Source organism: Diceros bicornis, chromosome 16 (assembly GCF_020826845.1).
Source record: "Diceros bicornis minor isolate mBicDic1 chromosome 16, mDicBic1.mat.cur, whole genome shotgun sequence".
In the NCBI taxonomy this organism is placed as follows: domain Eukaryota; kingdom Metazoa; phylum Chordata; class Mammalia; order Perissodactyla; family Rhinocerotidae; genus Diceros; species Diceros bicornis.
This window is the reverse complement of record NC_080755.1, coordinates 38645396-38670239: the sequence shown is the minus strand read 5'-3', so window position 1 is coordinate 38670239 and position 24844 is coordinate 38645396. Positions and strand designations below refer to the sequence as shown.

Here is a 24844-nt window from a genome sequence, read left to right as displayed (position 1 = left end):
AAAAAAAAATAAAAATAATTAAAAAAAAAAAAAAGAAAGCAATTAGAGAACCATTCAATATAGTACTGAGTATGTTCTGTGGTTGTTCAGAGAGAAAGGAGGGGTCAGAGTGCACTGGGGCAATCAAGGGTGGCTCCCTGGAGGAGGAGGGATTTGAAGGAATGGTTGGATTAGATAGGCTGAAGCAAGAGTGCTAAGTGTGATGCTGAGTCAGGGTGGGGCCCATCAGAGAAGGCTTTGGAAGACGAGCCGAGGGGTTGTGTTTTTATCGGATGCATATTTGTCTTGAATTCTTAATCAGAATGTTTGGAAGGATTAGGCAGGCATGCCGTATGTCTCTCTAGTAAAACTGAAGTCCACGAAGCGACTGTTTGAATGCGTTGGCAAGTTTACCAGTAGATTATGGTCGGGAGGAAAATCAGAGAATCAGACTGTCAGAGCAGGAAGGGACTTGGCTCACCTGAGGTGAAGCGTAGATCTTACAGATGAGGACAAGGGGGCCGACCGGGAAGTGCTTGCCTGAGGAGTCAAAGGTAAGGAGGGCTGGACAGAGTTCACCCCAGGTGAGTTTTAGCAAACAGTGATGAAGCAGTAAGACAAGAGTTGATCCTGTGAGGGGGCCAGTTCTGTGCCAGCTGCGCATGAGACTATAGGTACATGGGAGCAAGGAAAAGGGAACCCACTGGTTGAAACAGAGACACAAAATCCTGGCTGGAGCCCATTTTTCATCTTACCCACCAGACCTGCACCCAAAAGAATTCACTTTGTCATCCATCTGACCTTGAATGGCCTCCCGGCTTGCTCGAATCAGAGTGGTCCACCAAGGCTATCTTAGAAGTGCATGAGCAGCTTCTCATGGAGACGAGCCAACCCATGCATTTACCTTGGTGGAATGTGGGAATGTGACGTGGGCCTGGAGGAAGTACAACGTTGGTTACAACACAACCAACTCTAATTTCTCCCACTGCTCTGGGCTCACCAAGGGGCCTCTGGCCACGCTGTCTTCTCTGTCCACATACGAGGAGAGCAGTGACCTTCAGCTTAGAAGGTATAGGTCATGAGACCCAGCCCGAACCCTGCCACCCACCGGCTGTGGCACAGTGGGTGAGCACCTTCCCCCTCCCAGTCTCCTTTCTCTCACTTGTAAAATGTAGACCCTATTACCTTCGCTGTCTGCCTTGTGAAGTGGCAGTAAGAAGCACATGAAACAAGGCACTATGGTGCTTTTCAATCTTTTGATAGTAACCCATGGCAAGGAAGGAATATATTTTATAGTATGCCCCAGTTCTCTCTCTTTCTCACACACACACGCTTCAACATGAATGAAACAAAAATTTCACAAAATAAAATTTACCTGTATTACATATGGATTACTCTAATATGTTTTATTTTATTCTACTGTTTTAATTTTTAAAAATGCTTTTGGCAATTAATTCATGATCCACAAATGGGTTGGTGACCCTAGAATTGAAAAACACTTAGAACGTGGGCATTCCCAAACTTCTCTGATCATCAAAAGTGCTTGGGAGTATCTTGTTAAACCCCCCCACCCCAGATCCACTGAATGGGACTATCTCTGGGAGGGAGGAGGAGTGTGGGAAACCACACTTATTAACAATCACCCTAGGTGATTGATTCTGGCCATCTGGAAAGTTTGGGAACCATTGGAATAACACACAGCACAGTCTGAGGAAATGGTCCAGTTCCATAAAATGCTAGTTGTTATCGTTACTGGACTTTGCAGCAGAGCTGGCCCCTCCCCTGGGCCAGGCTCTATGCCTCCCAGAGCTCAAGTTTGTTCCCTTTCCTCCATACAGCCTCCCACACTGCCCTCCCCCTCCTCTCGCCACCCTCCTCTCTCCCCTATCCAATGTTTCCAGCTCAAAGACTGCCCTCTGTAATCTTTCCAACAGTTAGTGTTATCTGCCTTCTCTGAACTCTCCATTGTATATTGTCTTTTTTTTTTTTTTGTGAGGAAGATCAGCCTTGAGCTAACATCCATGCTAATCCTCCTCTTTTTGCTAAGGAAGACCGGCTCCGAGCTAACATCTATTGCCAATCCTCCTCCTTTTTTTCCCCAAAGCCCCAGTAGATAGTTGTATGTCATAGTTGCACATCCTTCTGGTTGCTGTATGTGCGACAAGGCCTCAGCATGGCCGGACAAGCGTTGCATCGGTGTGCGCCTGGGATCTGAACCCGGGCTGCCAGTAGTGGAGCGTGCGCACTTAACCGCTAAGCCACGGGGCCGGCCCAATACTATCTTGTATTATTCCGAGACGTTTCTTGTCTTGTCTTAGTCTTGTCTCCCTCAACTAGAAGGTAGGCTCCATGAGGGAAGAACAGCTTAAGTGTTCCTCTGCACCTGCCTCAGAGAGAGTGTTTCCAGAAGGCTCTATGGTCAAAAGGAGCCTAGTGCTGTCACTTGCTGTAAGCACAGAAGTAGTTTAATTCTGTAAGGACTTCCAGGGACCTATTCAAAATTGCTACTCAGGAAACTTTGGGCTGGTTAGTAGGATAAGGCTGGCTGATCACTCAAGTAAACACCTCTTCACCTATCTGCCCCAAGACCCCAAGACCCCCCATAGAAAGGGACCCACCTGTCTTGGCTCAAGATGAGGGCAGTTAAGGTCGAAACCACTGTTCCCAGACCCCCAGCAATCGTCCACCAGGGATTCTGGATCAGGAGTCCTATGAAGATGATGAGCCCGCTGAGAGGGTTGTTCACCAACATCACCTGAGCAGTCCCCCTCAGGACCCAGTCCACGAACTGGAGGGCCAGGGATTTATCTGAAAGAGACAGGCAGAGCCATCAGCAGGAGCCAGCCTGAGCTTCCCTGCTGGGCCACTGGTTGGCGTGGTAACCAAGGCAAACAAGGATGCATGAGCCAGGACATTTCTCCTCATTCAGCCTCGTGCCCAGCCCACGCTTCTGAGTGGCCCAGCAATTAGTCCTCAGTGGGTGTTAGTTTTTGCCCTATAGACTGAGACACCGTGCTGAGACCAATTTAATGCTGTTCCAGCCATTGGCTTGGTTGGCAAGGAAGCCCCAGGGGCATTCCAGGGGAAATTTATTAGACCAAGGGAAGAGGTGAGGAGGGAAGGAAACTTTTTGTATAGTGCTGTACGACACAGTTGAGGGCTGGTATCTGAATTGCAAAGAAAGTAGTGTGGAGATAGGAAGCTGAGAAAGAAATGATTTTAGCCCTGCTGTGAAATAAGTTATGAGTCAGGACCCAGGGGAAGCCATACATCCTGCCTCATTCTCTAGTTTAGTTTCCAGGATAACCTATACAGCTGGCCAGTGGAGGTGGGGAGATTAGGGGTGATTGTTGCAGCATTCAGTTTAGGGAACCCAGGAGAAGAAAGAAGTTAAAAGGAAAGAACCCTGGAACACTGGGGAGGGTGCAGCCAGTATTTTCTTGGCACATAGCAAATGGCTGTGGAACAAGTGAAGGAATGGCCATTCAGCTTGTTTGGGAAATGGCTTATATGTTGCTAATGTGATTACCCTATGTCTTTCCATGTAGGAGTGAAGAATTTGCAAGCAACCAAAATCAGTGAAATGCATTTAATTTTGAAACTGGGAATTCCAGATTAGCAGAGTACATTATGACCACTGGAGTCAACTCAGAGCTGGAACACCCCAACTGTGGAAGCCCTCGTCATGGGTGAGTAAGGGAGCAGTTTCCTCAGTCCAAGCCAGAGGGATCCTTGGCCTGGCCTAGCTCCTTCTTCCCCAGGCATTTGCCTACCTTTCAGCCAGCTCCTATACTCCTTCATCTCACCAGTGAGGTAGCCCACTGCTTGGAAGAGGCTGATGCCCTCCCGGCCTGCAAAGCCCCGATGGGCTGCGTCGCTTTCTCTCCTTTTATTCCTTTCATTGGATTTTTCAATTTTCACAATGTGGCTATCTTCGTTGGATGACCGGAGATTCTTTCAGGAGAAGTCATGACAAAATATCAATTAATATAGCTTTTTGAGAGCAGAGGCATTTGGGGAAAGGGAAAGTTATCAGGTTTTTTGATGAAGATAAAGTATCATAAGACGCATGTCCATTGTCTAATGCTGTTCAGAGTGTCCCACGCAGGCTTGCTCCTCCCAGGACAACTACACTCTCTTCACAGCAATGTTTCCTAACTTTCTGTGTCTTGGATCCCTTTTGGCAGATGGGCAAGCCTACAGACTTTTTTCCAAGTAATGTTTGTAAGTGAATAAAATAAAATAAATAGGATTACAAAGAAAACCAATTATATTGAAAAGTAGTTACCACAATGTTTAAAAAAAGTGTAATATACATATAGGTGCAGCAGATCCAATACCAATTATAAATTTCAAAATAGTGATAAGCGAATATGTGGGCCCTCCTCACGCCAACTCAGGACAACTCTATAGAGCCATCCCAGCTCCAGAACTCGCCACAGGATCACCTAAGGCCTTTACTGTGACTGCATCACAGCCTAACTTCTCCCTCTGCCTTTTACTCCTTTTAATCCTGCTGTTTTTACTCCTCTACACATATTGACCTCAAGGGCACACACTAGTAAGCTTCTTACATGAAATCTCCATCTCCGAGTCAGCTTTCTAGGAGAACCCAATCTGTGACAATGACAAAAATCTCAAGTACTACTAATATGGCTGTTCTTCATTGTTTATATTTATAATTGAAGTAAAGACTAAAGTTCATTGAAGGTTAGTGAAATAAAGATAAATTATTTTCCCCATCCAAGTTCATATCCCCTTTATTTCTATCTGTGGACCCTTTGGTCAGGACTCCTTGCTTTAAAGCTATGCTGTCCAGTACAGTAGCCAACAGGACATGTGGCTATTGAACCCTTGAAATGTGGCTAATCTGAATTGAGACATGCTCTAAGTGGATATTGAGAACTTAGTATGAAAAAACAATGTAAAATATCTCAATGATATTTTATAGTGATTACGTATTGAAATAATAATGTTATATATTCCTATATGTATTAGGCTAAATAAAATGTATGGCTAAAATTAATTTCACTTGCTTCTTTTTACCTTTTTAAAATGTGGTTAATAAAAAATTTAAACTTACATATGTGGCTCACAGTACATTTCTACTGTACACTGCTGGTCTACAGATTCCTCCAACCTCCTCCCTGCATCAAAACTTAAATGTTTTGAGGATGTCAGTGAAAACGGTGGAATAAGGATCTTTAAAAATTCTCTCCTCCGTAAAAGCAATGAGAACACTGGAAAAAATTGTCTCTGAGGTGGTAGATAACAGTTGGGAAAAACAATAGGCTAACCAAAAAGCTTAAAAGGAAAAACTGGGGAATGGTATGTCCAAAGGGGGCTTTAAAAAGCTTGGACAGGGGCCAGCCCAGTGGCGTAGTGGTTAAGTTTGCGCACTCTGCTTCAGCGGCTATGGGGTTCGCGAGTTCGGATCCCGGGGCAATCCTACACACTGCTTGTCAGGCCATGCTGTTGCAGGCGTCCCACATATAAAGTAGAGGAAGATGGGCACGGATGTTAGCCCAGACCCAATCTTTCTCAGCAAAAAAAAAGAGGAGGATTGGCAACAGAAGTTAGCTCTGGGCTAATCTTCCTCACAAAAAAAAAAAAAAGGAAAAAAAAAGCTTGGACATATTCCTGTGAATCTAGAAGGCCTTATGCCTGTGTAGGGCTGGCACATGCCCAGGACAATGTGCATGCTCAAGAAAGACTTGAGAAGTCCCTAATCTCTCACCTCTGGTTGAGTGTGAATCTCCATACAAGCATGAAGTAAAGCCTAAGGTGGAGTTGAAATCTGCCTGGGTGAGTGTTGAAGCTATTCTCCAGCATGCACACAGATCTCCTTGGCAAAGAGTGAGAGGTTATCAATCCCAGGCATCTAAGGAAATCTCTGTCCAATCATTAGCTGACCACTAAGCTAACGGAGCAGAGAGTCAAATGACAATGACTACAGACTTTCCAGAATTAGTTCAGAAAAGCCATTAAACAAACAAACAAGCCAGTGACAATGAACCCTGGGGACAGAGGAGAACCTGATTTCCAGAGTTGTCACATTATATTGTTTGAAACATCCAGTTTTTAACAAACAATTACTAGACATGCAAAGAAACAAGAAAGTATGGAACAAGGGAAATAAAGCAGTCAATAGAAACTGCCCTTGGGGAAGCCCAGACATTGAACTTATTAGACAAAGACTTTAATCACCTTAAATATGATGAAGGAACAAAAGAAAACCATGTCTAAAAACTAAAGGAAAGTATTAGAACAATATCTCACCAAATAGGGAATACCAATAAAGAGGAAATTATAAAAAAGAAACTAATAGAAATTCTGAAGTTGAAAAGTACAATAATGGAAATAAGAAATTTGCTAGAGGGGATCAACAGCAGATTGGAGCAGTCAGAAGAAAAAAATCAGGAAACTTAAAGGCAAGTCAGTTGAGATTATCAAGCCTGAGGAACAGAAAGAACACAGAATATTGAAAATGAACATAGCCTCACCCTCAGAGACCTGTGGAACACAATCAAGTGTACCAACATATGCATAATGGAAGTTCCAGAAGGAGAGGAAAGAGAAAAAGGCAGAAAATATTTGAAAAATAGTGACTGAAAACTTCCAAAATTTGATGAAAATCAGTAATACACACATCCAAGAAGCTCAAAAAACATCCAGTAGGATAAATTCAAAGAGATCCTCACCTAGACACATCATAATCAAACTGTTAAAAGTCAAAGACAAAGATCAATTATATATAGAATCTTGAAAACAGCAAGAGAGGAGCGAGTCATCATGTATTAGAAATCCTTAATAGGATTAACAACTGGTTTCAGAAACCACAGAGGTGAGAAGGCAGTGGAATGAAATATTCAAAGCTCTGAAAGAAAGACTGTCAATCTATTCTATATCCACCAAAATTATTCTTTAAAAATGAAGGAGAAATTAAGACATTCTCAGGTAAACAAAAACTGATAGAATTTGTTGCTAGAAGACTTACAAGAAACACTAAAAGGAGTCCTTTGTGCTGATATGAAAGGACACTAGATAATATCTTAAATCCATGTGAAGAAATAAAGGACATTGGTACGGATAACTACATAGGTAAATATAAAAAATAGTATAAATGTATTTTTTGTAACTCTTTTTTTCTCCTATCTGATTTAAAAGATGACTGCATAAAGCAATTATAAGTCTGTGTTGATGGGCATACGATGTATAAAGATGTAATCTGTATGACAATAACAGCATAAAGGAGAGAACTATATAGGAGCAAAGATTTTGAATACTATTGTAATTAAGTTGGTTTAAATCCAAACTAGATTGTTATAGATTTAGAGGTTAATTATAATCTCTAGGGCAATTACTCAGAAAATAATTAAAAACATATAGAAAACCATGACAGGATAATTAAAATGATACACTATAAAACACCTATTTAAGACAAAAGATGGCAATAATGGAATAATAGAGAAACAGAGACGACATAAGACAGATAGAAAACATAGCAAAATGACAGGCATAAATCTTACCTTATCAGTAACTAAATTAAATATAAATGGATTACACACTCCAATTAAAAGACAGAGATTGGTAGAATGGATAAAAAAACTTATTGAACTATATCTTATCTTCAAGAAACACACTTTATATTCAAATATACAAATAAATTATAAAGATGGAAAAAGATATATTATGCAAACAGTAACCAAAAAAAAAAAAAAAAAAACAGCTGGAGTGGCATACTAAGATCAGCAAAATAGACTTTAAGACAAAAATTACTAGAGAATAAGAAAGACAATTTATAATGATAAAAGGATTAATCCATTAAGAAGATATAACAAGTAGAAACATATACATACCTAACAGCAAATATATGCCCCAAAATATATAAAGCAGAAACTGGCAGAATTGAAGGGAGAAAAAGACAATTCAATAATAATAATTGGATAATTCCACACTCCACTTTCAAAAATGGATAAAATAATGACACAGAAGATCACAAGGAAATAGAAGATTTGAACAACACTATAAACTAGACCTAGTAGATATTTATAGAATGCTCCACCCAACAATAGCAGAATACATATTCTTTTTTAGTGCACATAGAACCTTCTCTAGTATAGACTATATATTAGGCCATAAAATAATTTAAAAAAATTTATTGATAAAAAGTATCAGTAAAACTAAAAGGATTGAAATCATACAAAGTATGTTCTTTGACCACAATGGAGTGAAGTTAGAAATCAAAAACAGAAGGAAATTTGGGAAATATGTGGAAATTAAACAAAACACTCCTAGGTAATCAATGGATCAAGTAGGAAAAAGGAAGAGAAATTAGAAAATACTTTGAAATGAATGAAAACAACAACATAACATACCAAAACTTATTGCATACAGCTAAAAGAGTGCTGAGAGGGAATTATATAGGTGTAATTGCCTAGGTTAAAAAAAAGAGGGAAACATCTCAAATCAACAGCCTAACCTTTTGCTTTAGGAAAATAGAAAAATAATAGCAAACTAAACCCAAAACTAATAGAAGGAAGGAAATATAAAGATTAGAGTGGAAATAAATGAAATAGAGAACAGAAAAACAATAGATAAAATCAACAAACCTAAAAGTTGGTTCTTTGAAAAGATCAAAATTGAGAAACTTTTAGCTAGATTGGCCAAGAAACAAAAAGAGAAGATTGAAATTACTAGAATCAGAAATGAAAGAAGAGACATTACTATCAACTTTAAAGAAATAAAAAAGATTATAAGGAAACGAATTGTATGCTAACAAATTAGATAACCTACATGAACTGGATCAAGTCCTAGAAAGACAGAAATTACCAAAATTGACTCAAGAAGAAATAGAAAGTCTGGATTGATTTATAACAAGTTAAGAGAGTGAATTAGTAATAATAATAAAAACCTTCCCACAAAGTAAAACTCAAGTCCAGATGGCTTCCCTGGTGAATTATACCAAACATTTAAAGAGTTAATACCAATCTCTTCCAAAAAATAGAAGAGAAGGGAACACCACTTAATGCATTCTATGAGGCTAGTATTACCCTGATACATACAAAGACATCACAAGAAAGAAAACTACAGATCAATATGATTTATGAATATAGATGCAAAAATCCTTAACAAAATACTAGCAAAACAAAGCCAGCAAGATATAAAAAGGATTATGACCAAGTGAGATGTATTCCAGAAATTCAAGACTGTTTCAACATATAAAAATCAATCTATGTATATTAATATTAATAGAATAAAGGAAAAAACCACATAATTATTTCAATAGACACAGAAAAAGCATTTGAAAAATTCAACAACCTTTCCTGATAAAAACACTCAACAAACTAGGAATAGAAGGGAAATTCCTCAACCTAATAAAGAGTATCCACTAAAAACCCACAGCTAATTTCATACTTACTGGTGAAAGACTGGATGCTTTCCCTTTAATATCAGGCACAAGCAATGATGTCTACTCTTGTCACTTCTATTCAACGTTGTCCTGGAAGTTCTAGCCAGAGAAATTAGGTAAGGAAAAGAAATACAAGGGACCCAGACTGGAAAGAAAGAATTTAAACTATGTCTACTTGAAGATGGCACATCATTTTATATAGGAAATCCTTAATGAATCCACAAAGAAACTATTAGAGCTAATGGATGTGTTCAGCAAGGTTGTAGGATAGAAGATCAATATACAAAAATCAATTTTATTTCTATATGTTGGCAATGAACAATACAAAAATAAAATTAAGAAAATTATTCTATTTGATAGCATGAAAAAGAATAAAATATTTCAGAATACATTTAACAAAAGAGGTATAAGACTTGTACACTAAAAACTATCAAACATCATTGAAAGAAATTAAAGACCTAAATAAATGGAAAGGATTGGAAGACAATCTTGTTAAGATGGCAATACTCTCCAAATTGATCTACAGAGTGAATACAATCCCTATCAAAATCCTAGTTGCCATTTTTTGCAGAAATTGAAAATTGGATCTTAAAATTCATGTGCAAATAAAAGAGTTTCAGAATAGATAAAACAGTCTTGATAAAAAAGAAGAAAGTTGGAAGGCTCACACTTTTTGATTTCACAACTTACTACAAAGCTACAGTAATCAAGATGGTGTGGTACCAGCATAAGGATAAACATATCAACCCATTAAATAGAATTGAGAGCTCAGAAATACACCCATACATCTACGGTCAATTGATTTTTGATAAGAATGTCAAGACAATTCAATAGAGAAAGAATAGTTTTTGTAACAAATGATTCTGGGACAATTGGATATCCTCTTGTAAAAGATTGAAGTTAGACTCCTACCTAATACCATATTAAAAAAATTAACTCAAAGTGGATAAAACGGAGTTTTTTAGTTTACACTAAAGAAAGAACAGTGCTGAAAACTGGTGAAATATGTACTTTTAAGGGCGAATTTTATGGTATGTGAATTATATCTCATTTAAAAAAACCTTAGCAGTCTTATATCCCTCTCCACTGTATCAGGAGCTATAGCCAGGCTACCTCTGTGTAACTGTGTTCAAGGAGTGCTAAAGGGCCTTCATTTGAACAAAAGCCTTTCTTTTGGAGACAATAGCATATTTCATTGGGGCAAGTCTAAGGGGAAAAATCTAGGGGACTGGTTGGAAGACTGGTGCATGAGTATGTGCATTCCCTGCCTGTCCTCCAAATTATATTGCGTACAGAGCCACATTTTCTATCTAAGGCCAAGTAGGACTGATCATGGGTGTAACCATGTATTCACTGAGGGCAGAATCTCCCCGGGCAGTGGCCCTTCCATGGCACTATGTAACATGTGCATTGGGAAGCTGGGAAAACAGCATCTTTTGCCACCCTTCCTCCCACCCTGCCCCCACCCCCCCGGGAGGAAGCATCCTGGGGACATTCCTCACCTTTTCTTCAGGCATTTCCAGGAGGGGCAGGGCTGGGTGTGTGTCTTGGGGGCTTGAGGCACTGCCAGGGCTGGTAAACTCTGACTCATAGAATTTGTATCTGCTGGAAAGAGGCTCTTCCAGGAGAGGGCTGCTGTGAGAGTCAGACATCTGCTTCAGTGGGTAGTCGTTCATTGGTTATGCAACTGGTGAGAGGAAAGGGAAAGAACAGGTGAGTCAGAATGGGGCCCAGAGGGACTTGGCTGAGGCTGGATGGAGGTCCTAGGAGGCAGGAGGTCTGTCCTGACACACAGGACCTCCTGTTCCAGTAGCTTGTGCTACCAGAGGGGCCTGGGGCCATTTCTCCACCCATGTGACCTTTCAAAATTGTGCTTTCAAAATCTCCGCATTCTTCCAAGTGCAGAAGAAAGTCCATTTTTGCTGTATAGATTTCCCTGACTACCCAGTTAGAATGAATGTCTCTCTTTTTTTCTGGTCACTGAAATATTTTTTCTCTGCCTTTCATATTGTCCATTGTACTATCTTACTGTGCTAGGTAGTTGCACATATATTTTTGTTTTCGTATGTATACATGGATCTGGGTCTTTCAATTGAGTGGGAGTTTAAGAGATTCTTAATAGCTGTGGAGGCTATATTGCTTACAGATGACCTACAGCCCCCCTTCTCTCCCTTCTGCCTTCAGTACCCTTTCCAGCTCATTCCCTTTTTCTTCCCCAGGAGCAGTAAGAAGCTCTGGTATATTCTACTGGCAGCTGTGTGCACAGGCTGAAGGTCTTTCCCCCGCCATGTGGGACTGTTTTTCCCATCACTACTAGGGCCAGTATTTATGCCAGGACTTACTTTTGGAACGACCTCTGCCCAAGGTCCTCAGTTTCCTGATTTAGTCTGGGTGCCCCCTGGTAGTGCTCTACTTCTCTCCTTCCTACTCAGTTATCTTAGCCATTCTTCTTTGGCCTCCTCCAGCTCAATTATGTCTTCATTTACTTTATTGTTTCTTTGAGAGGTGGTTTTGGACCTGAACACAGTCTGCTCTCAATATGATCTAGAGTTTTCCCCATTGCTCCATGCTGCCTCCCCTGAATTTCAGGACACAGTATCTTAGGACAGTGATTGCAGATCCCTAGCATGGGTACTATCATTTCTGACACTTACCGTTGCAGATGTTGCTAAAGGATTGCAGAGTTCTTTTCCAAAAGGGATAAAGTCCCCCGCATTAGTACCTTTTCCCTGGGCTATTTCCTCTCCTACTCTCAATGAAAGGCATTCTTGTTCTTCACTGTTGCTTCCAGACTGCCACTCACCTCGCTTAAATAGAAATCCCTCTTCTTTGAGGCATATACCATCCCCTCTAACTGCTCTCTGCCGTGTTACTGACTTTCTGGTCATTCTCATTCAGTGAAGATATTAGGGGTTCCTAACAGTTGTCTTCATCTCTGCTCCAATAATTTTCAGCAACTTTAATGTCCAGGCATTGACATTGACCTCATTGACATTAACTCATCATTCTATTCTCTGACTTTGCAGATCCTTGTCTTCCTCAACTCCAGTGCCCCTCTCTACCTCTTCTTTTCAGCCACTGATTTCCATGGTCACTACATGGACTTGATATCACACAAATTATGAAATCTCGAAAGTCTGATTTTCTCCTCTGGTTACCATCTCTTGGACTTCCAGCTCACCTGCTCAAGTGCGCTCTCTGACACAGCCGTTTCACCTCCTGAAGACCTTCAATCCCTTAGCTCCACCAGCCCCCTATCTTCCTTTCCTTCCTTGACCAACTTAGATTTCATGGCCCATCATTTTACTTCTTTCAGCTCTCTTGTTCTTTCTTCTTTCCCTCTCTCATGCTTGTGTGGTGAAATCCAAGCCAGGCTAAACCCAACCCTCCATCTTTTCCATGCTTTCATCAAGCAACTGAACATTGCTAGAGAAAAATTGCATAACTGAATAAGCTCCTTTTACTTTAAATTTATGCTTACCACCCTCAAATGAACACTTGGCACTTCCTTTTCTCTCTTTAGCGCCCCAGGAGTGGTTTCTGCTACTACCGCCCTTGCAGTAAGACCTCCATGTTGGCAAATCCAAACTAGACCACTCACTGGTATTCCACAGAAATACCATCCCTCCTTGACACACTCTCCTCTCTTTAGCTTTTATACTTGATCCTCTCTCCGGCTGCTCCATCACGCTCTCCTTGGCTGGCTCCTCCTGCAAATATGGGTGTTCTGCAGGGCTCTGTTCTAGGCCATCTTCTCTTCACCAACACTCCTAGCCAGGTGATCTCAGCTCTCACTATGGCTTTATCTTCCATCTATACGCCTATGACTCCCCAATCTAATGTTTCTAGCCCAGTTTTGAGCGTTGGATTCGAAGATTTAATTATCTACTTTTCACTTGCATGTGAATATTCCAGAAGTAGCTTAAAGTTAATATGTGAAACAACTCATAATGTTCCCTTCCCAAATTCTGTCATCCCAGCTTAAAGGTGTCTGTCCCAGTAACAATTGCCTCCCCCTTCCAAGCCGCTCCTTCAGAAATCTCAGGAGTCAAACTTAATACTCCCTTTCTCTTCTACTATCCAAATTCAGCAAATCTATCTCTAGAATACATCTTCACATTCACTGTCACCATTTAGCTGCCATCACCTCTTGCCACTTCTTCAATAACTCCCAATCTGACACCCTCACTTCTCAGATTTTTCCTCCAAGCCATATTACACAGGACAGTCAGAGTTGTCATGGTAACACTCAGATCCACTCATATCTGTTCCCTGTGTAAATCCTTTCAATGGCTACAGATGGAAAAATACGTCTTTGACACGCATGTAAGGCTCTGCATCACCGAGTTCCTGTTATGCTTTAGCCTGTTGGGTGCTTCTCTTGCTCTTTGTCTCTGGGCTCCATGCTCGCCTCCTTTTAGAGCCTGGAAGGTGTTGAACGCTTTTCCACCTCAGGGTCTATGCAAATGCTGGTGCATACGCCTTGAAGGCTCTCCCTCATTCATTTTTTTTTTTTTGGTGAAGGAGATTGCCTCTGAGCTAACATCTGTTGCCAATTTTTCTCTTTTTGCTTGAGAAAGATTGTCCCTGAGCTAACATCTGTGCCAATCTTTCTCCACTTTATCTCCACAGCATGGCTTGACGTGCGGTGTGTAGGTCCGCGCTTGGGATCTGAACCTGCGAACCCCAGGCTGCCGAAGCGGAGCACGGACTTAACCACTACGCCACTGGGCCGACCCTTCTCCCTCGCTCTTTACCTGGGTAATTCCTACCCTTCCTTTAGGCTTTGTCTCAATTATGACTTGTCAGAGAAGCCTTCCCAGATCCACTCCCAACCATGTCCTCCTGTCACACGCTCTCATGGGACCCAGTGTTTTTCCTTATAGCATTTTTTGCACCAAGTAATGATAGGCGTATTTGTATATTTATTTGTATAGTATCTAGTTCTTCACATGAACTTAAGATTCATAAGGACAGTGACCTTCTCTGTTCTGTCTGCTGCTGTATCTCCCAGCTCCTGGCACAGTACTTGGCACATAGTAGGTGTTCAGTAAATAAACATTTAAGTGAGAGAAGAGAGGAGGAAAGGAAGGAGGGAGGGAAGGAAGGAAGGAAAGATGGAAGGAAGGATAAAAGGCTACAGGTAACTGCTAGAGCGGGAACACTTCCTTGGAGAACTTGACAATCACCGTGGGTCAAAAGAGTCTTGAATGGTTTAAGAAGGGTCTGGGGCCACTCACCAGCCCTGCATTTTCAGGCAGAACTCTGCCGTGTCTATCATCTGTCTTCATTCCCAGGAGGAGCGAATTTAAACCATAGCTGATTTTTAGCATAGGTCTGCAAACATCATTCAGATATAGCCAGCTCCTCTTTCTGATGCTGCCATGGCTCTGGAAGGGGGCCTTTTCCTCTATTCTGACCCTGCAGGTGGAGTTTCAGTGAGTTTCAGACTGCCCTGGAGGGGGCATGCCTGAAAGGTTTAGGAGAGCAAAAACCAACAAGACTGAGAACCTGTCTGTCTCCTATGCACTCTCTCCCTCTGGTGGCCAAGAGGTGATACAGCATCCTGGCCTGTTGGTATCAGATTCCTTCCAAGCCACCCAGATGAGAAGTGAGGGGCAATCAGGTACCTAGAGACATGATCTGTGTGACGCCATACATCTGGATGAACTAGAAATGTTCTGGAAAGACTTTGTGTTAAATTCAATGGCTGTGAATTCCATGAAAAGTCCCGGTTGAAAAATAACATTTTTTTTCCAGATGTATTTCACTATTGTCAACTGTAAAATGTATCATTGTTTTGTATATCACCAAGAAAGAAGAAAATGCTGCCAATCAAAATGGTAAGATGCATCCTGATTTAAGAAATGTTAAAATATGAGAACAGTGTATCTTATAATCAAGGAAATATGATTTTTTAGTGATGGGGCTTAAGTATACAGTTGTTGAGAATAGGTATACAGTATTTAGGAATTATTTTCTAACCACGAGACTTCAAACATTTTTATATTTCTTTTGATGAGAGAAGTGTGTATGTGTTATGAGCCATCTAAGAACAAGACGTGCTACCTCGTTGGTTTCTGTATTTACATGGCCCAGCAGAAAGCCTGACACATGAAAAGCCCTCAATAGATGTTTAATGAATTACTTAAAGAATGAATGATTGCACAAGGAAGGTATTCTCCAGAGTCATCTCCAAAAATGCACTTTCTTCTCTACCTTTGAGACCCTCCTGCATGCAGACAATATTCCCAATTACAGCTGGAGAAATCAAGGCCCAGGAAAGTAAAACGAGAATCCGTTTCTCATGTGATATAACTCTCTGCACTTTCTGAAGCAAGCTCCCTGCCTTGTGATAGCCGCAGGAAGCAGAGGCCCAGGGAACCAGCAGTTTGCTTTGCTGCAGAGTCCAGGTTAGCCCCAGTTCCCCTCCCTGGGTTCCTTCTGCTACTCCAGCTGCCTTGTGGGGCACAGCTGGGGGATGGAGGGGAGGGGTGGTCGCCTGGAGCCCAATCCAGGCCCTCAGCCTAGTATTCTGTTTCATAAGCCTACATAGCCTCCGCAGCAACAACGTGATTGCATCTCCTCTGGGGAACACAGCGTTCCTTTGCCATGGGAATGTTTATCCTGTTCAAATGGGGGAATTTTGGCTTTGGTATAGGGGTGAGATGCGAAGCAAAAATGGTCTTGTAAAGAGAGGGTCGCTGTGTCTGGAAAGAGCACAGGCTGCGGAAGCTGAAATGCCCAGCTTCACGCTGTTCTCTGCCACGAGGGGCTGCGTGGACCTCTGTTCCTCCCTCTTTAAAGGGCAACGTAGGATTCTCAGGACAGTGAAACTGCTGAGTTGGTTCTTGGCCCGTAGTAGGCGCTCAGTGATGTTTAGTTTCCTCTCTTCTAGTGTTCCCAAATTGAAGGGAAAGATGGCTAGAGCAACCAGATGAAGGACAAGCTGGCTGGTCTGAAACAGAACGCCTTTCAAAAGTTTCCATAAGGCGTCAGCCACTTGTTAGACCTGGATGGTGAAATCCCTGCCCGAGCCACGTCCCGTCTGAAGGCGGCAGCCCTCAGAGTCCGTTCCCAGCTCCAGCTCCACTCTGAGCCAGTCCATTAAACTTGCTTCCAAGAACACATAATTATCTGCTTGGCGTGTGAACGTTCTCCTTGGCTGCCCACACCTCCTCTTCTCCCTCAGAAATATGGACAGAAAGGGCTGTTTGGATCAGCCTTATATCTCTCCAAAAAACCAGGTCTCCAATGTTCCTGTAAGGGGGCTCCCAAAACAATCTGGCTCTTCCAACCCCCTATTAAGGAGGCTCTCTGTTGAGCACCTACTGTGTGCTCTTGGACTATCCCCAGAGGAACAGAGCTACCTGCGGAGAGCTCACGTTTGGGTGGCAGGGAGAGAGGAGTGAACAGACTTTCAGTAGGAGGGAAGGTGTAATGGCAGAGGGGAAGCAGGGGCAGCTATGGAAGCACAGAGCAGCTCCCTAACCTCCCAGCCTTAGAGAGACAGGGGCCAGGCTTTCAAGTCGGGACTGGGCTGAACAGGCGAGAGGGAGGAGAACACACTAGGCCAAGGAAATGCCTAGGAAAATACATACATGGTTTGTGCCAGGTAATCCCAGTTGTGGACCCTGCTAGGGCATGGGGAGGGGTGTCAGCAGGCAATAAAAGACAAAGCTAGGGGGTCAGAAGCCAGATTGTGAAGAATTCTCAGTCTCTATATTTGGATCCCAATTCTTCTTCCAAAATTTAGAAAACATGGGTCCTGCTCTATTGTACTAATTTTGCAATTCTGCTCCTTGTTCTTTTCTCTAGAAGACTATCTGTTCCTGGTAGCAATGCAAAAACATGCCCATGCCCAATAGGGAGAGGCTGTGTCTTTTCTAGCACATTCCTGTGGTCATGGGTGGAAAGGAAACTGTGGTTGGAGGGGTTTCTTGAGTTGTTGGTGTGAATTAGTGCAGAGTCAAAGCTATCTCCTTCCCTGTGTCCTGTTGGGTTAAAGCATGCTGGGGGTCATCTTAAATGGCCTCATTTATGTCATCTTCCAACCAATTGAGTTATTGAGGTCACAGCAGCTCTGAAGAAAAAAAATGATTATCAGGTTTTCCAAAATATGTTGAATTGATTAATTTTGCCTAAGACTTTGCGCTCGATGCAATTATGGAAAGGAGAGTTTCCATAAATTTCTACAACCTTAGGACCAAAGAGAGATTCTTCGCCTCTCTCAGATGATGAAGGAATCCATATTTTAGTGCTTCTGACTGTTGGCTGATGTCCCACGACCCCATGAGGCAGGCTGTTCTCATTGTGAACACCTCTGATTACTAGAAACCCTTGGATCTGTGGAGCTGACATCAAGTCCCTGGGACTTTTACCCATTGATGGTTCTAGTTCTGTCCATCATATCTGCACAGGACACATGGACCCCCTTTCTCACATGAGAGCACTTTGGAGATTGATCCTAAGCCCAGACAGTCTTCAGGTGGCCCAGGGGAGATCTTTCTGTAGTGTCGACCTCTTGATTTTCCTTCAATTTGGCTCTCCAGACAAAGCCCCCAGGCTCTCTGCCATCTTGCTATTGGATCACAGTGACAGCAGGATCAAAGGCAGAGACATCACTAGAAAAGGACCTTGCTGAGTCAGGCTGGATCCCTGGTTCAGGGGTTCTGCTCAACCCTGAGCTGGGTGGACAGCTGCTGAAAGGGAGAAATCAGCTGTGCAGGGCTAAGGGGATGCTGGAATGGGGACAGAATAAGCCCATGGGCTGGTAGATCGTACTCCAGGGAGGCCAGGGAGAGGATGAAACCAGGACAGGCCTAGTCACTAGACAGATAGGGCAGGGGAACAGAGGAAAGGGGCCCGGCCGGCAGCTGGGCTAAGGTGAGAGGTGCCTTTCTCAGGGCTGGGTTGTGTAAGAGGTTGGCTGAGTGCTGCCTCTTATTAGAGATGGCTCAGAGCTTTTCTTGGCAGCTCCAGCCCAATGAGTCTGATGTGGGCTGAAAGAAGCCTGACTCACTGGGGCCAGAGGGTCAGAAGGCAGCACAACCTCCCCTGGGCCATCTGCAGACTGTCTGGGGTTAGAGACGGTCAGTGGCCAGCATGCCTGGGGCTGTATCTTTCTGGGTTCTCCTGCAGGGCCAGAGCTGGGGCCTGCAGCTGGGAATATAAGCAGGGCCTCAGCTGAAAGGCTCGAGAGCCTGCATAGAGAGGGGTGAGGGCAAGAGACCAGACCTCCTTTGATCTTCTTCTTAGATATTAGCTTGCATTTGGAAGGATATTCAGAGGGGCTTGCCATACCCTTCTCAGCTGACACTTTTAAAATGGGATGACCCTTCAACGTTCTATATATTGAGCCCCCGCCTCACCACGTCCCAACAACAGCAATTACTAAGCCGTCAAATTTTCCGTCAAGGGCCTGAGTCTGGATCAGTCTATTTTCTACCTCTCAGCCAGGCCCTTCCCTGGTCAGGTCAGCTCCTAGCTGGTGTCCCTGACCTCAGACTCCCCAGTTCCTCTCCACCTTGCCACTGGTGATGGATAAATTATCTTAAAACACTTCTTGGTCATGCCACAGCTCAAAAAGCTTCCAAGGTGCTCCATGAGGACCTGAGTGGTTGCTACTGGAACTGGGCACGTTACCCTTGGGCATGACACTCTGGGCCTGGAGGTGGCTAAGGCCGAGAATGCAGTGAAGCACAGTGTTTTGGAATGCTAATTATACTTCACGGGAGACCATATAGAATACTAGTTGTATATTTAAGCAAACATGGCTTACAAGAGAGTAGAATGCAAAACTTTTTGTGTATAAAACAACAATTTTTGGGAAGACATTTTGAGTCTGTAGACGGCTGCCTCAGGTGTGTCCCCAAACCACTTGGGGGCCACGTGTCGAGATCCCCATAAGTGAGGGCTACTTGGGGGAAAAGTTAAGCAGCCCTGAAGGCAGCAACTGTTCTCACTCTCCCACAGGTTGGGGGCTCCACTGGTGCCTGAGCCGATTCTAGCTTCTCTGTAGCATGTGTGCCCCTGTTGGCCTTCTCTGGCCCCATGGCTACCTCAGGCTCTATTCTGCTTCCATGTCTGTTGTTCTCCATTACCCCCCCCAATGGTGCCCACATGCCCAGCCTTATCACCGCCATGGCGCCCTCCTGACTGCCCAGGGGCACTCTGACCTTTGACCCATGTGGTGGTCAGGATCTATTTCACAGTGCAGTAGTCACACACACACACACACACACCACACAGACACATGCACACAGACATATACACACTCATACAAACACCCACTCAAACACATGCACACATACACACAAGCACACATACACACTATGAACTCTGCAAATTCTGCACTGCTTTAAATCTTCATGCCCATAGTATTTCATGCTTTACAAAGCACTGCATTTGTTTCTTTGAATGATCCCATGATGGAGGCAGAGGAGTAGGTGCTATTCTTCTCATTTTGCTGACCCAGAGAAGTGAGGGTACCTGCCTGAAGTCACACAGGGAGTTGACACAGGAGCGGGACTGACCCTGCCTCCTAATGCTCAGACCTGGGCTCTTTCCACAACAGCATCACAGACGTCCTTGCTGCAGGTCCTGAACTCTTGCCCGAGGATGTCTCTCTCCTCTCACTCAGGGACTGTGGGCTAGCAGGTCATTGATTCTCCCTGGGGCCTGGCTTTATGTAGTTCAGGTTGTTGGTCTCTGGATTCAACGTGTACAAACACATGACTCCTTTCGAGAACTGGACCGCGGTGTGACGCTGGGACTTCCCGTGTGTAGCCTGGGTGGCATGTAACCCCTCCTTCCTTTGGCAGGGATATAGTCCTTCTGCCCTTGACCTCTCCCAGGACTTAGTTTAGTATGTCCTTTAGGCCCTTGAGCCACCCCCTTCCTTTTGAACAAAACCTTGATAACTCTTTTTCCTGCACAGATATTTATTTTCTCTAAGCGACACCAAGTAGAGTGGGGAGGCAGGGCTGTCCCTGGGATGGTCCGGAAATTGGGACAGATCCCATCAGGCTGTCCCTTTATTCAGGTAAAACTCAGAGTCAGGTGAATATCGAAGGCCTTCTGCAGACAGACTAGGGGTGTTTAGAGGGGATGTGGGGTGTTGAGTGGGAGTTAGGGGAGGCAGTTAATGGGCTGGTGTTAAATCTCAAGTCTTTCTTAAGCACCAGCTGAGGGGGCGGCAGGGGCTGGGTTCTCCCAGCACAGCACCCCATGTGCCCCACCCTCCATGCCTTTCAATGGCGCTTCTCAGCATGCTGTAACGTGCTTGGGAGTCATCATAGGCAGTGGCTTTCCCCAGTCCCTACAGTTTTTCAAACCTGGCCTCACATAGCCCATTTTCTGCACATAATGGAACCCAAGCCACTCTTTTAGCCTGGTTTGGTGGAAAACCAATGGAGTGAGTGGCGGGCAACGCTGTTTTCAGAGCACCCTCTCCTCTCCCTTCAGCCCGATGTGAATGCTCCTTCCTTTAAACCCCGAAAGCAGAGATCTTCAACCTTGACAGCACATGGTCATCTTTATCTAGGGAGCTTTAAAAAATGCTGATGTCTGGGATCCTCCTCCAGAGATTCTGAGTTAAGTGGTCTGGGGTGCAGCCTGGGCATTGGAATTGTTAAAAGCTCCCCAGGTGATGCTAATGTGCAGCCCAGATTGAGAAGCGCTGACCTAGATCTTTGTGTATCTGTTCTTGCTGCACACAATTTACTCCCCTGCTACTCAAGGTGAGGGCTGAGGATCGGTTGCATTTCTAAATGCAAGATCTCAGTCCCACCCCCAGAAGCAGAAGCTGTATTTGAACAAGACCCCCAGGTGGCTTTTCTGCTTATTCAGGTCTGAGAAGCACAGGTGCAGGGGTCTAACTGGGCGGTGCTGTTGCTGAGAGGTGAGCTGTGGGTGGACAGAGCTAGAAGAAGAGAGGGAAGGTGTGGTAGAAGAGGGCCTGGAAACAATCTTCATTCAATTCAGAACTTTTGCTTAGTGGTCAAAGCATTCAGTAAAGAAGCAAACTCAGATAAGATTTAGCAACAGCAAAAGCAGAATGAAACAAAAGCTAGATTTACAACTGTAATTAAATACCGTTTACATCTTCTGTCTCCAGATGAAAGTGGGTGGCACACGCCCAGGTCTTTTCCAGCGTGCGTCTTGGCCTATGGAAGCTAAATCCCTGCTCAGGGATTGTAGCCACAGCATGGTCCTGAGGAAGCTAGTTGTAGGTGGTGCACAATTCCAGAAATGAAATATGCCACCTATGGAGACGGAGGCTCATTCAGTTGTTGAGATATCTAAATCGAATGCTCACATTTGCCTTGTAAGCCCATACAAGAACCATAAAGAGGAGGCATAGATGGGTTGTGATTTGCCCAGCTCTCAAGAGGACAGAAGCTGGGACCCATGTTGGAGTGAGTCAAAGTCAGGAGGCTTTGGTTATGGTGCCCTCATGCAGCCTTGCTATAAATTTCGGAAGGAATGGTGGGGCGTGGGGTGCAGGAATGGAGAACACTAGTAAAAACCATAAGTCATCCAATGATAAGTTTGTGCAATATCAAAGAGGAGAGAACAGAGAAAGCCCCATCTGGAGTGGAAAGGGACAGTTCGCGGAAGTAGGGTGAAGAGAAGCATAGTTGGGATTGGTAGAAAGGAAGGAGAAAGTGGAAAGTTTGGGGAATTATAGACAGACACAAGTAAGAAAGAGGAAGAATAAAGAGAAAAGAGTACAAGAGGAGAAGAGAGAAGAGAAAATGAAGAGTCACAGTGCAGTAGTCGCAGGTGAAGTGTTGGTGTAAAGCATATGGTAAAGGATATGCTGAGAAGGAAGAGAAACCAAGGTGAAGAGGAGATGTGGCAGGGGAGACAGATGGAGGGTCCTGAGCTCTTTGTCCCTGCTCTGAAGGGGCAACAGCTTTCAAGCTGCCAGATTCCATAGTGAGGCTTCCCTCCACCTCCTCCTCTCTTCCAGAAATCCTGTGAAGGTTGGAGCAACAATCTTCCCCGAGAAGAGGAATCAGGGTGCTTTTCTTCATTGCCCTGTGCCTGGCTCCTGACACATCATCTGGACTTAGAAATAGACAGCCCCTGGACTAGCTTGTGAAGAAAGAAAACCAGAGGGAACCTGGCATGGAGATGGGAAGAATTCCAGCTTTATCCCACACTTTCTCCAGCCTCATGCCTAATCAGATTTACAAAATGAGCTTTCTTCAGATCCCCAAAGAAGCCACTTGGGGTTGCATCAGGTGAGTGTTAAGGAATGTATGCATTTTGGAAGTGGCTGAAGGCAATTGACAAGATGCTTGTCCTCTGACCCCCCCGCGGCTCAACTGAGGTAATGGGAGAGATAAGTTGGCTATATTTAAACAGCCAAGACTCTGAAGAGATGGAATTTGTCTGGACAAGACCAGAAAATAAATTGAGCTTGTTGTGAAATCTCTGAAGATGTGTTTTCTCAAGAGCATCTAAAAGGAGGGTGAGTGTTGATGATCAAACCCTACTGGATGGTCACAGTGGGTGGAATCAAAAGAGCATGGACTTGGGTTTCCAACTAAATCCCAGCTTTGCCACTTATCATGGTGCCACACTGGGCACAGGTTCCTCCTCATCTGTGAAGCAGGCTGGTGATAACCACATCATAAGGCAACATGCAGAGGGCCTAGTGCACTGTCCAGCATACACTAGGTGTCAACATGTGTCAGCCTCTGCCTCTATCCTCCCATCTTTTCTGGGGTTGTTTACAAGCCCTAAAGACTCTAACTGCCAGGGATTTAATGAGAGCGGATATGCTGAGGTAAATATTTAGAAATGTTAATCTTCCCAATACACCAATATTTCCATAGCAGATCCTATACTGGATATTTTTCATTCATTCAAAAGTACCTACTATGTGCCAGTCACTGGAGATTCAACAGTGAATAAGAAAAAACTCTTCTTGTCCTAATGGAAACCAGAAGGTAAACTGTAAGTGCCCAGGATGGGATTGCCTTGGATCCCACTTGAGGGGTAGGGAATGGAGGTGGAAATGAGGGGACCATCTTTTGGTTGTCTCAATTACCGAGGGGCACCCCTAGTATTTATGAGTGAAGGCCAGGGAGGAAAATATCCTACAGCAAGCAGGATAAGCCTGTACGACAAGGGATTGTCCTACTCAAAATGCTCAGTAGGTAGATGAAGGATAGACAAAGGATGAAAAAAATCATGAAAACCAAAAAGTTGCCTGTTGGTAGAAAGATTTTTAATATCATCGTTTTCCTAAGATCAGCTTTTAAGAGATCTTTGAATTGGGTGTTAAGGGGTCCTGTGTCCTGTTTCTTTCTGTTTTTCAGACTTTACAGACACATCACTCTTCTCCTAGGGCCTTTCCTTCCACATAATGATTGTGCTGATTTTTTGGTAATGTTCCTAATTCCGTCGTACACAAGGCTGATGCAGCCGACTGTGAACTAAGAAGTGGGATTCTATTAGGATTCTGGGTCTTGCAGACCCTCTTGATGAGTTATTTGCCTCTGCAAGGAGTGCAGCTCTGGTTAGGATTGAGATTGAGATCACAGATTTGGGAGAAGCCAGATGGCTCACACGGGGATCTGAACCATGGTCTTTGGCTGCATTAAGTCTACACTCTAACCCACTAGGACAAGAGACAGGTAAAGCACATCTCTAAAAACTGATGACCCATCTATAGCATCCTCAAGGGCTTCTGAGGTTCTAAGATATAAGCATTTGTGGGGATATGCATTAAAACGAGATGACAGTAATGCCCACCCAATAATCATATTCTTTTTATTTTTAGCCTGTCATTATCATGCTCATAAAATTGTATATATTCATTGTGTAAACTTCAACTACTGAAAAGCACAAGAAGAGAGCAAAACTTATTGCCATTTCCCAAATGCAGAAATGGCCATCAGAAACATTGGGGAACTATCCTTTCAGACATCTCTCTGCTCATATTCACAAGCAGCAAGAGAGATGGACAGACAAAAATAATTTTCTAGAAATAGGATCATGTCTTATGAGCTTTTTAAAATTGAAAGTATGATATTTAATTTTATGTGACTTTAACAAAAGAAAAATGAATTTAAGTGAAACTAAAGAAGTTGCTGAACTTCAAATAAATGTTTATTCATCACAGGAAATATTTTTAGTTTTTATAACACTTTAAGGCTAAGAAAACAGAAAAACTATTTGGAAAAAAATTAAGAACTCAGTATCTTTTAAAAAAATTCCAAGTTCATATTTAGGTAGTATTGATTACCTCCTCACTAAGAAAAATAAGAAAATCGGTTTTCTTATACTTTTATCAGTCTTTACTAATTTTATTACTATTATTATTTTTGCTTTGTCAAGGTTTATACCATTTCATTCTATTCTTTAGTTGTAATTCACAGGTATCATCTATCTCTATCTCTGTTTATCTATCAAGAGAAAAAAGAATATGTATAATAT

General features: G+C 43.2%; 1 protein-coding gene across 1 annotated transcript in view; it reads right to left on the bottom strand.

Moving 5' to 3' along the window:
• The window catches only part of SLC14A2 (solute carrier family 14 member 2), a 56700-nt gene extending 45625 nt beyond the window's left edge, over positions 1 to 11075 (bottom strand). Inside the window, exons 1-3 of the mRNA XM_058556566.1 lie at positions 10894 to 11075; positions 3753 to 3933; positions 2598 to 2787 (exon numbers count right to left, since the gene is read on the bottom strand). Of these exons, the coding sequence (XP_058412549.1) occupies positions 2598 to 2787; positions 3753 to 3933; positions 10894 to 11067 (545 nt within the window). The 5' untranslated portion in view covers positions 11068 to 11075. The remainder of the gene's footprint in view (positions 1 to 2597; positions 2788 to 3752; positions 3934 to 10893) is intronic.
• Positions 11076 to 24844: the final 13769 nt, after the last annotated feature.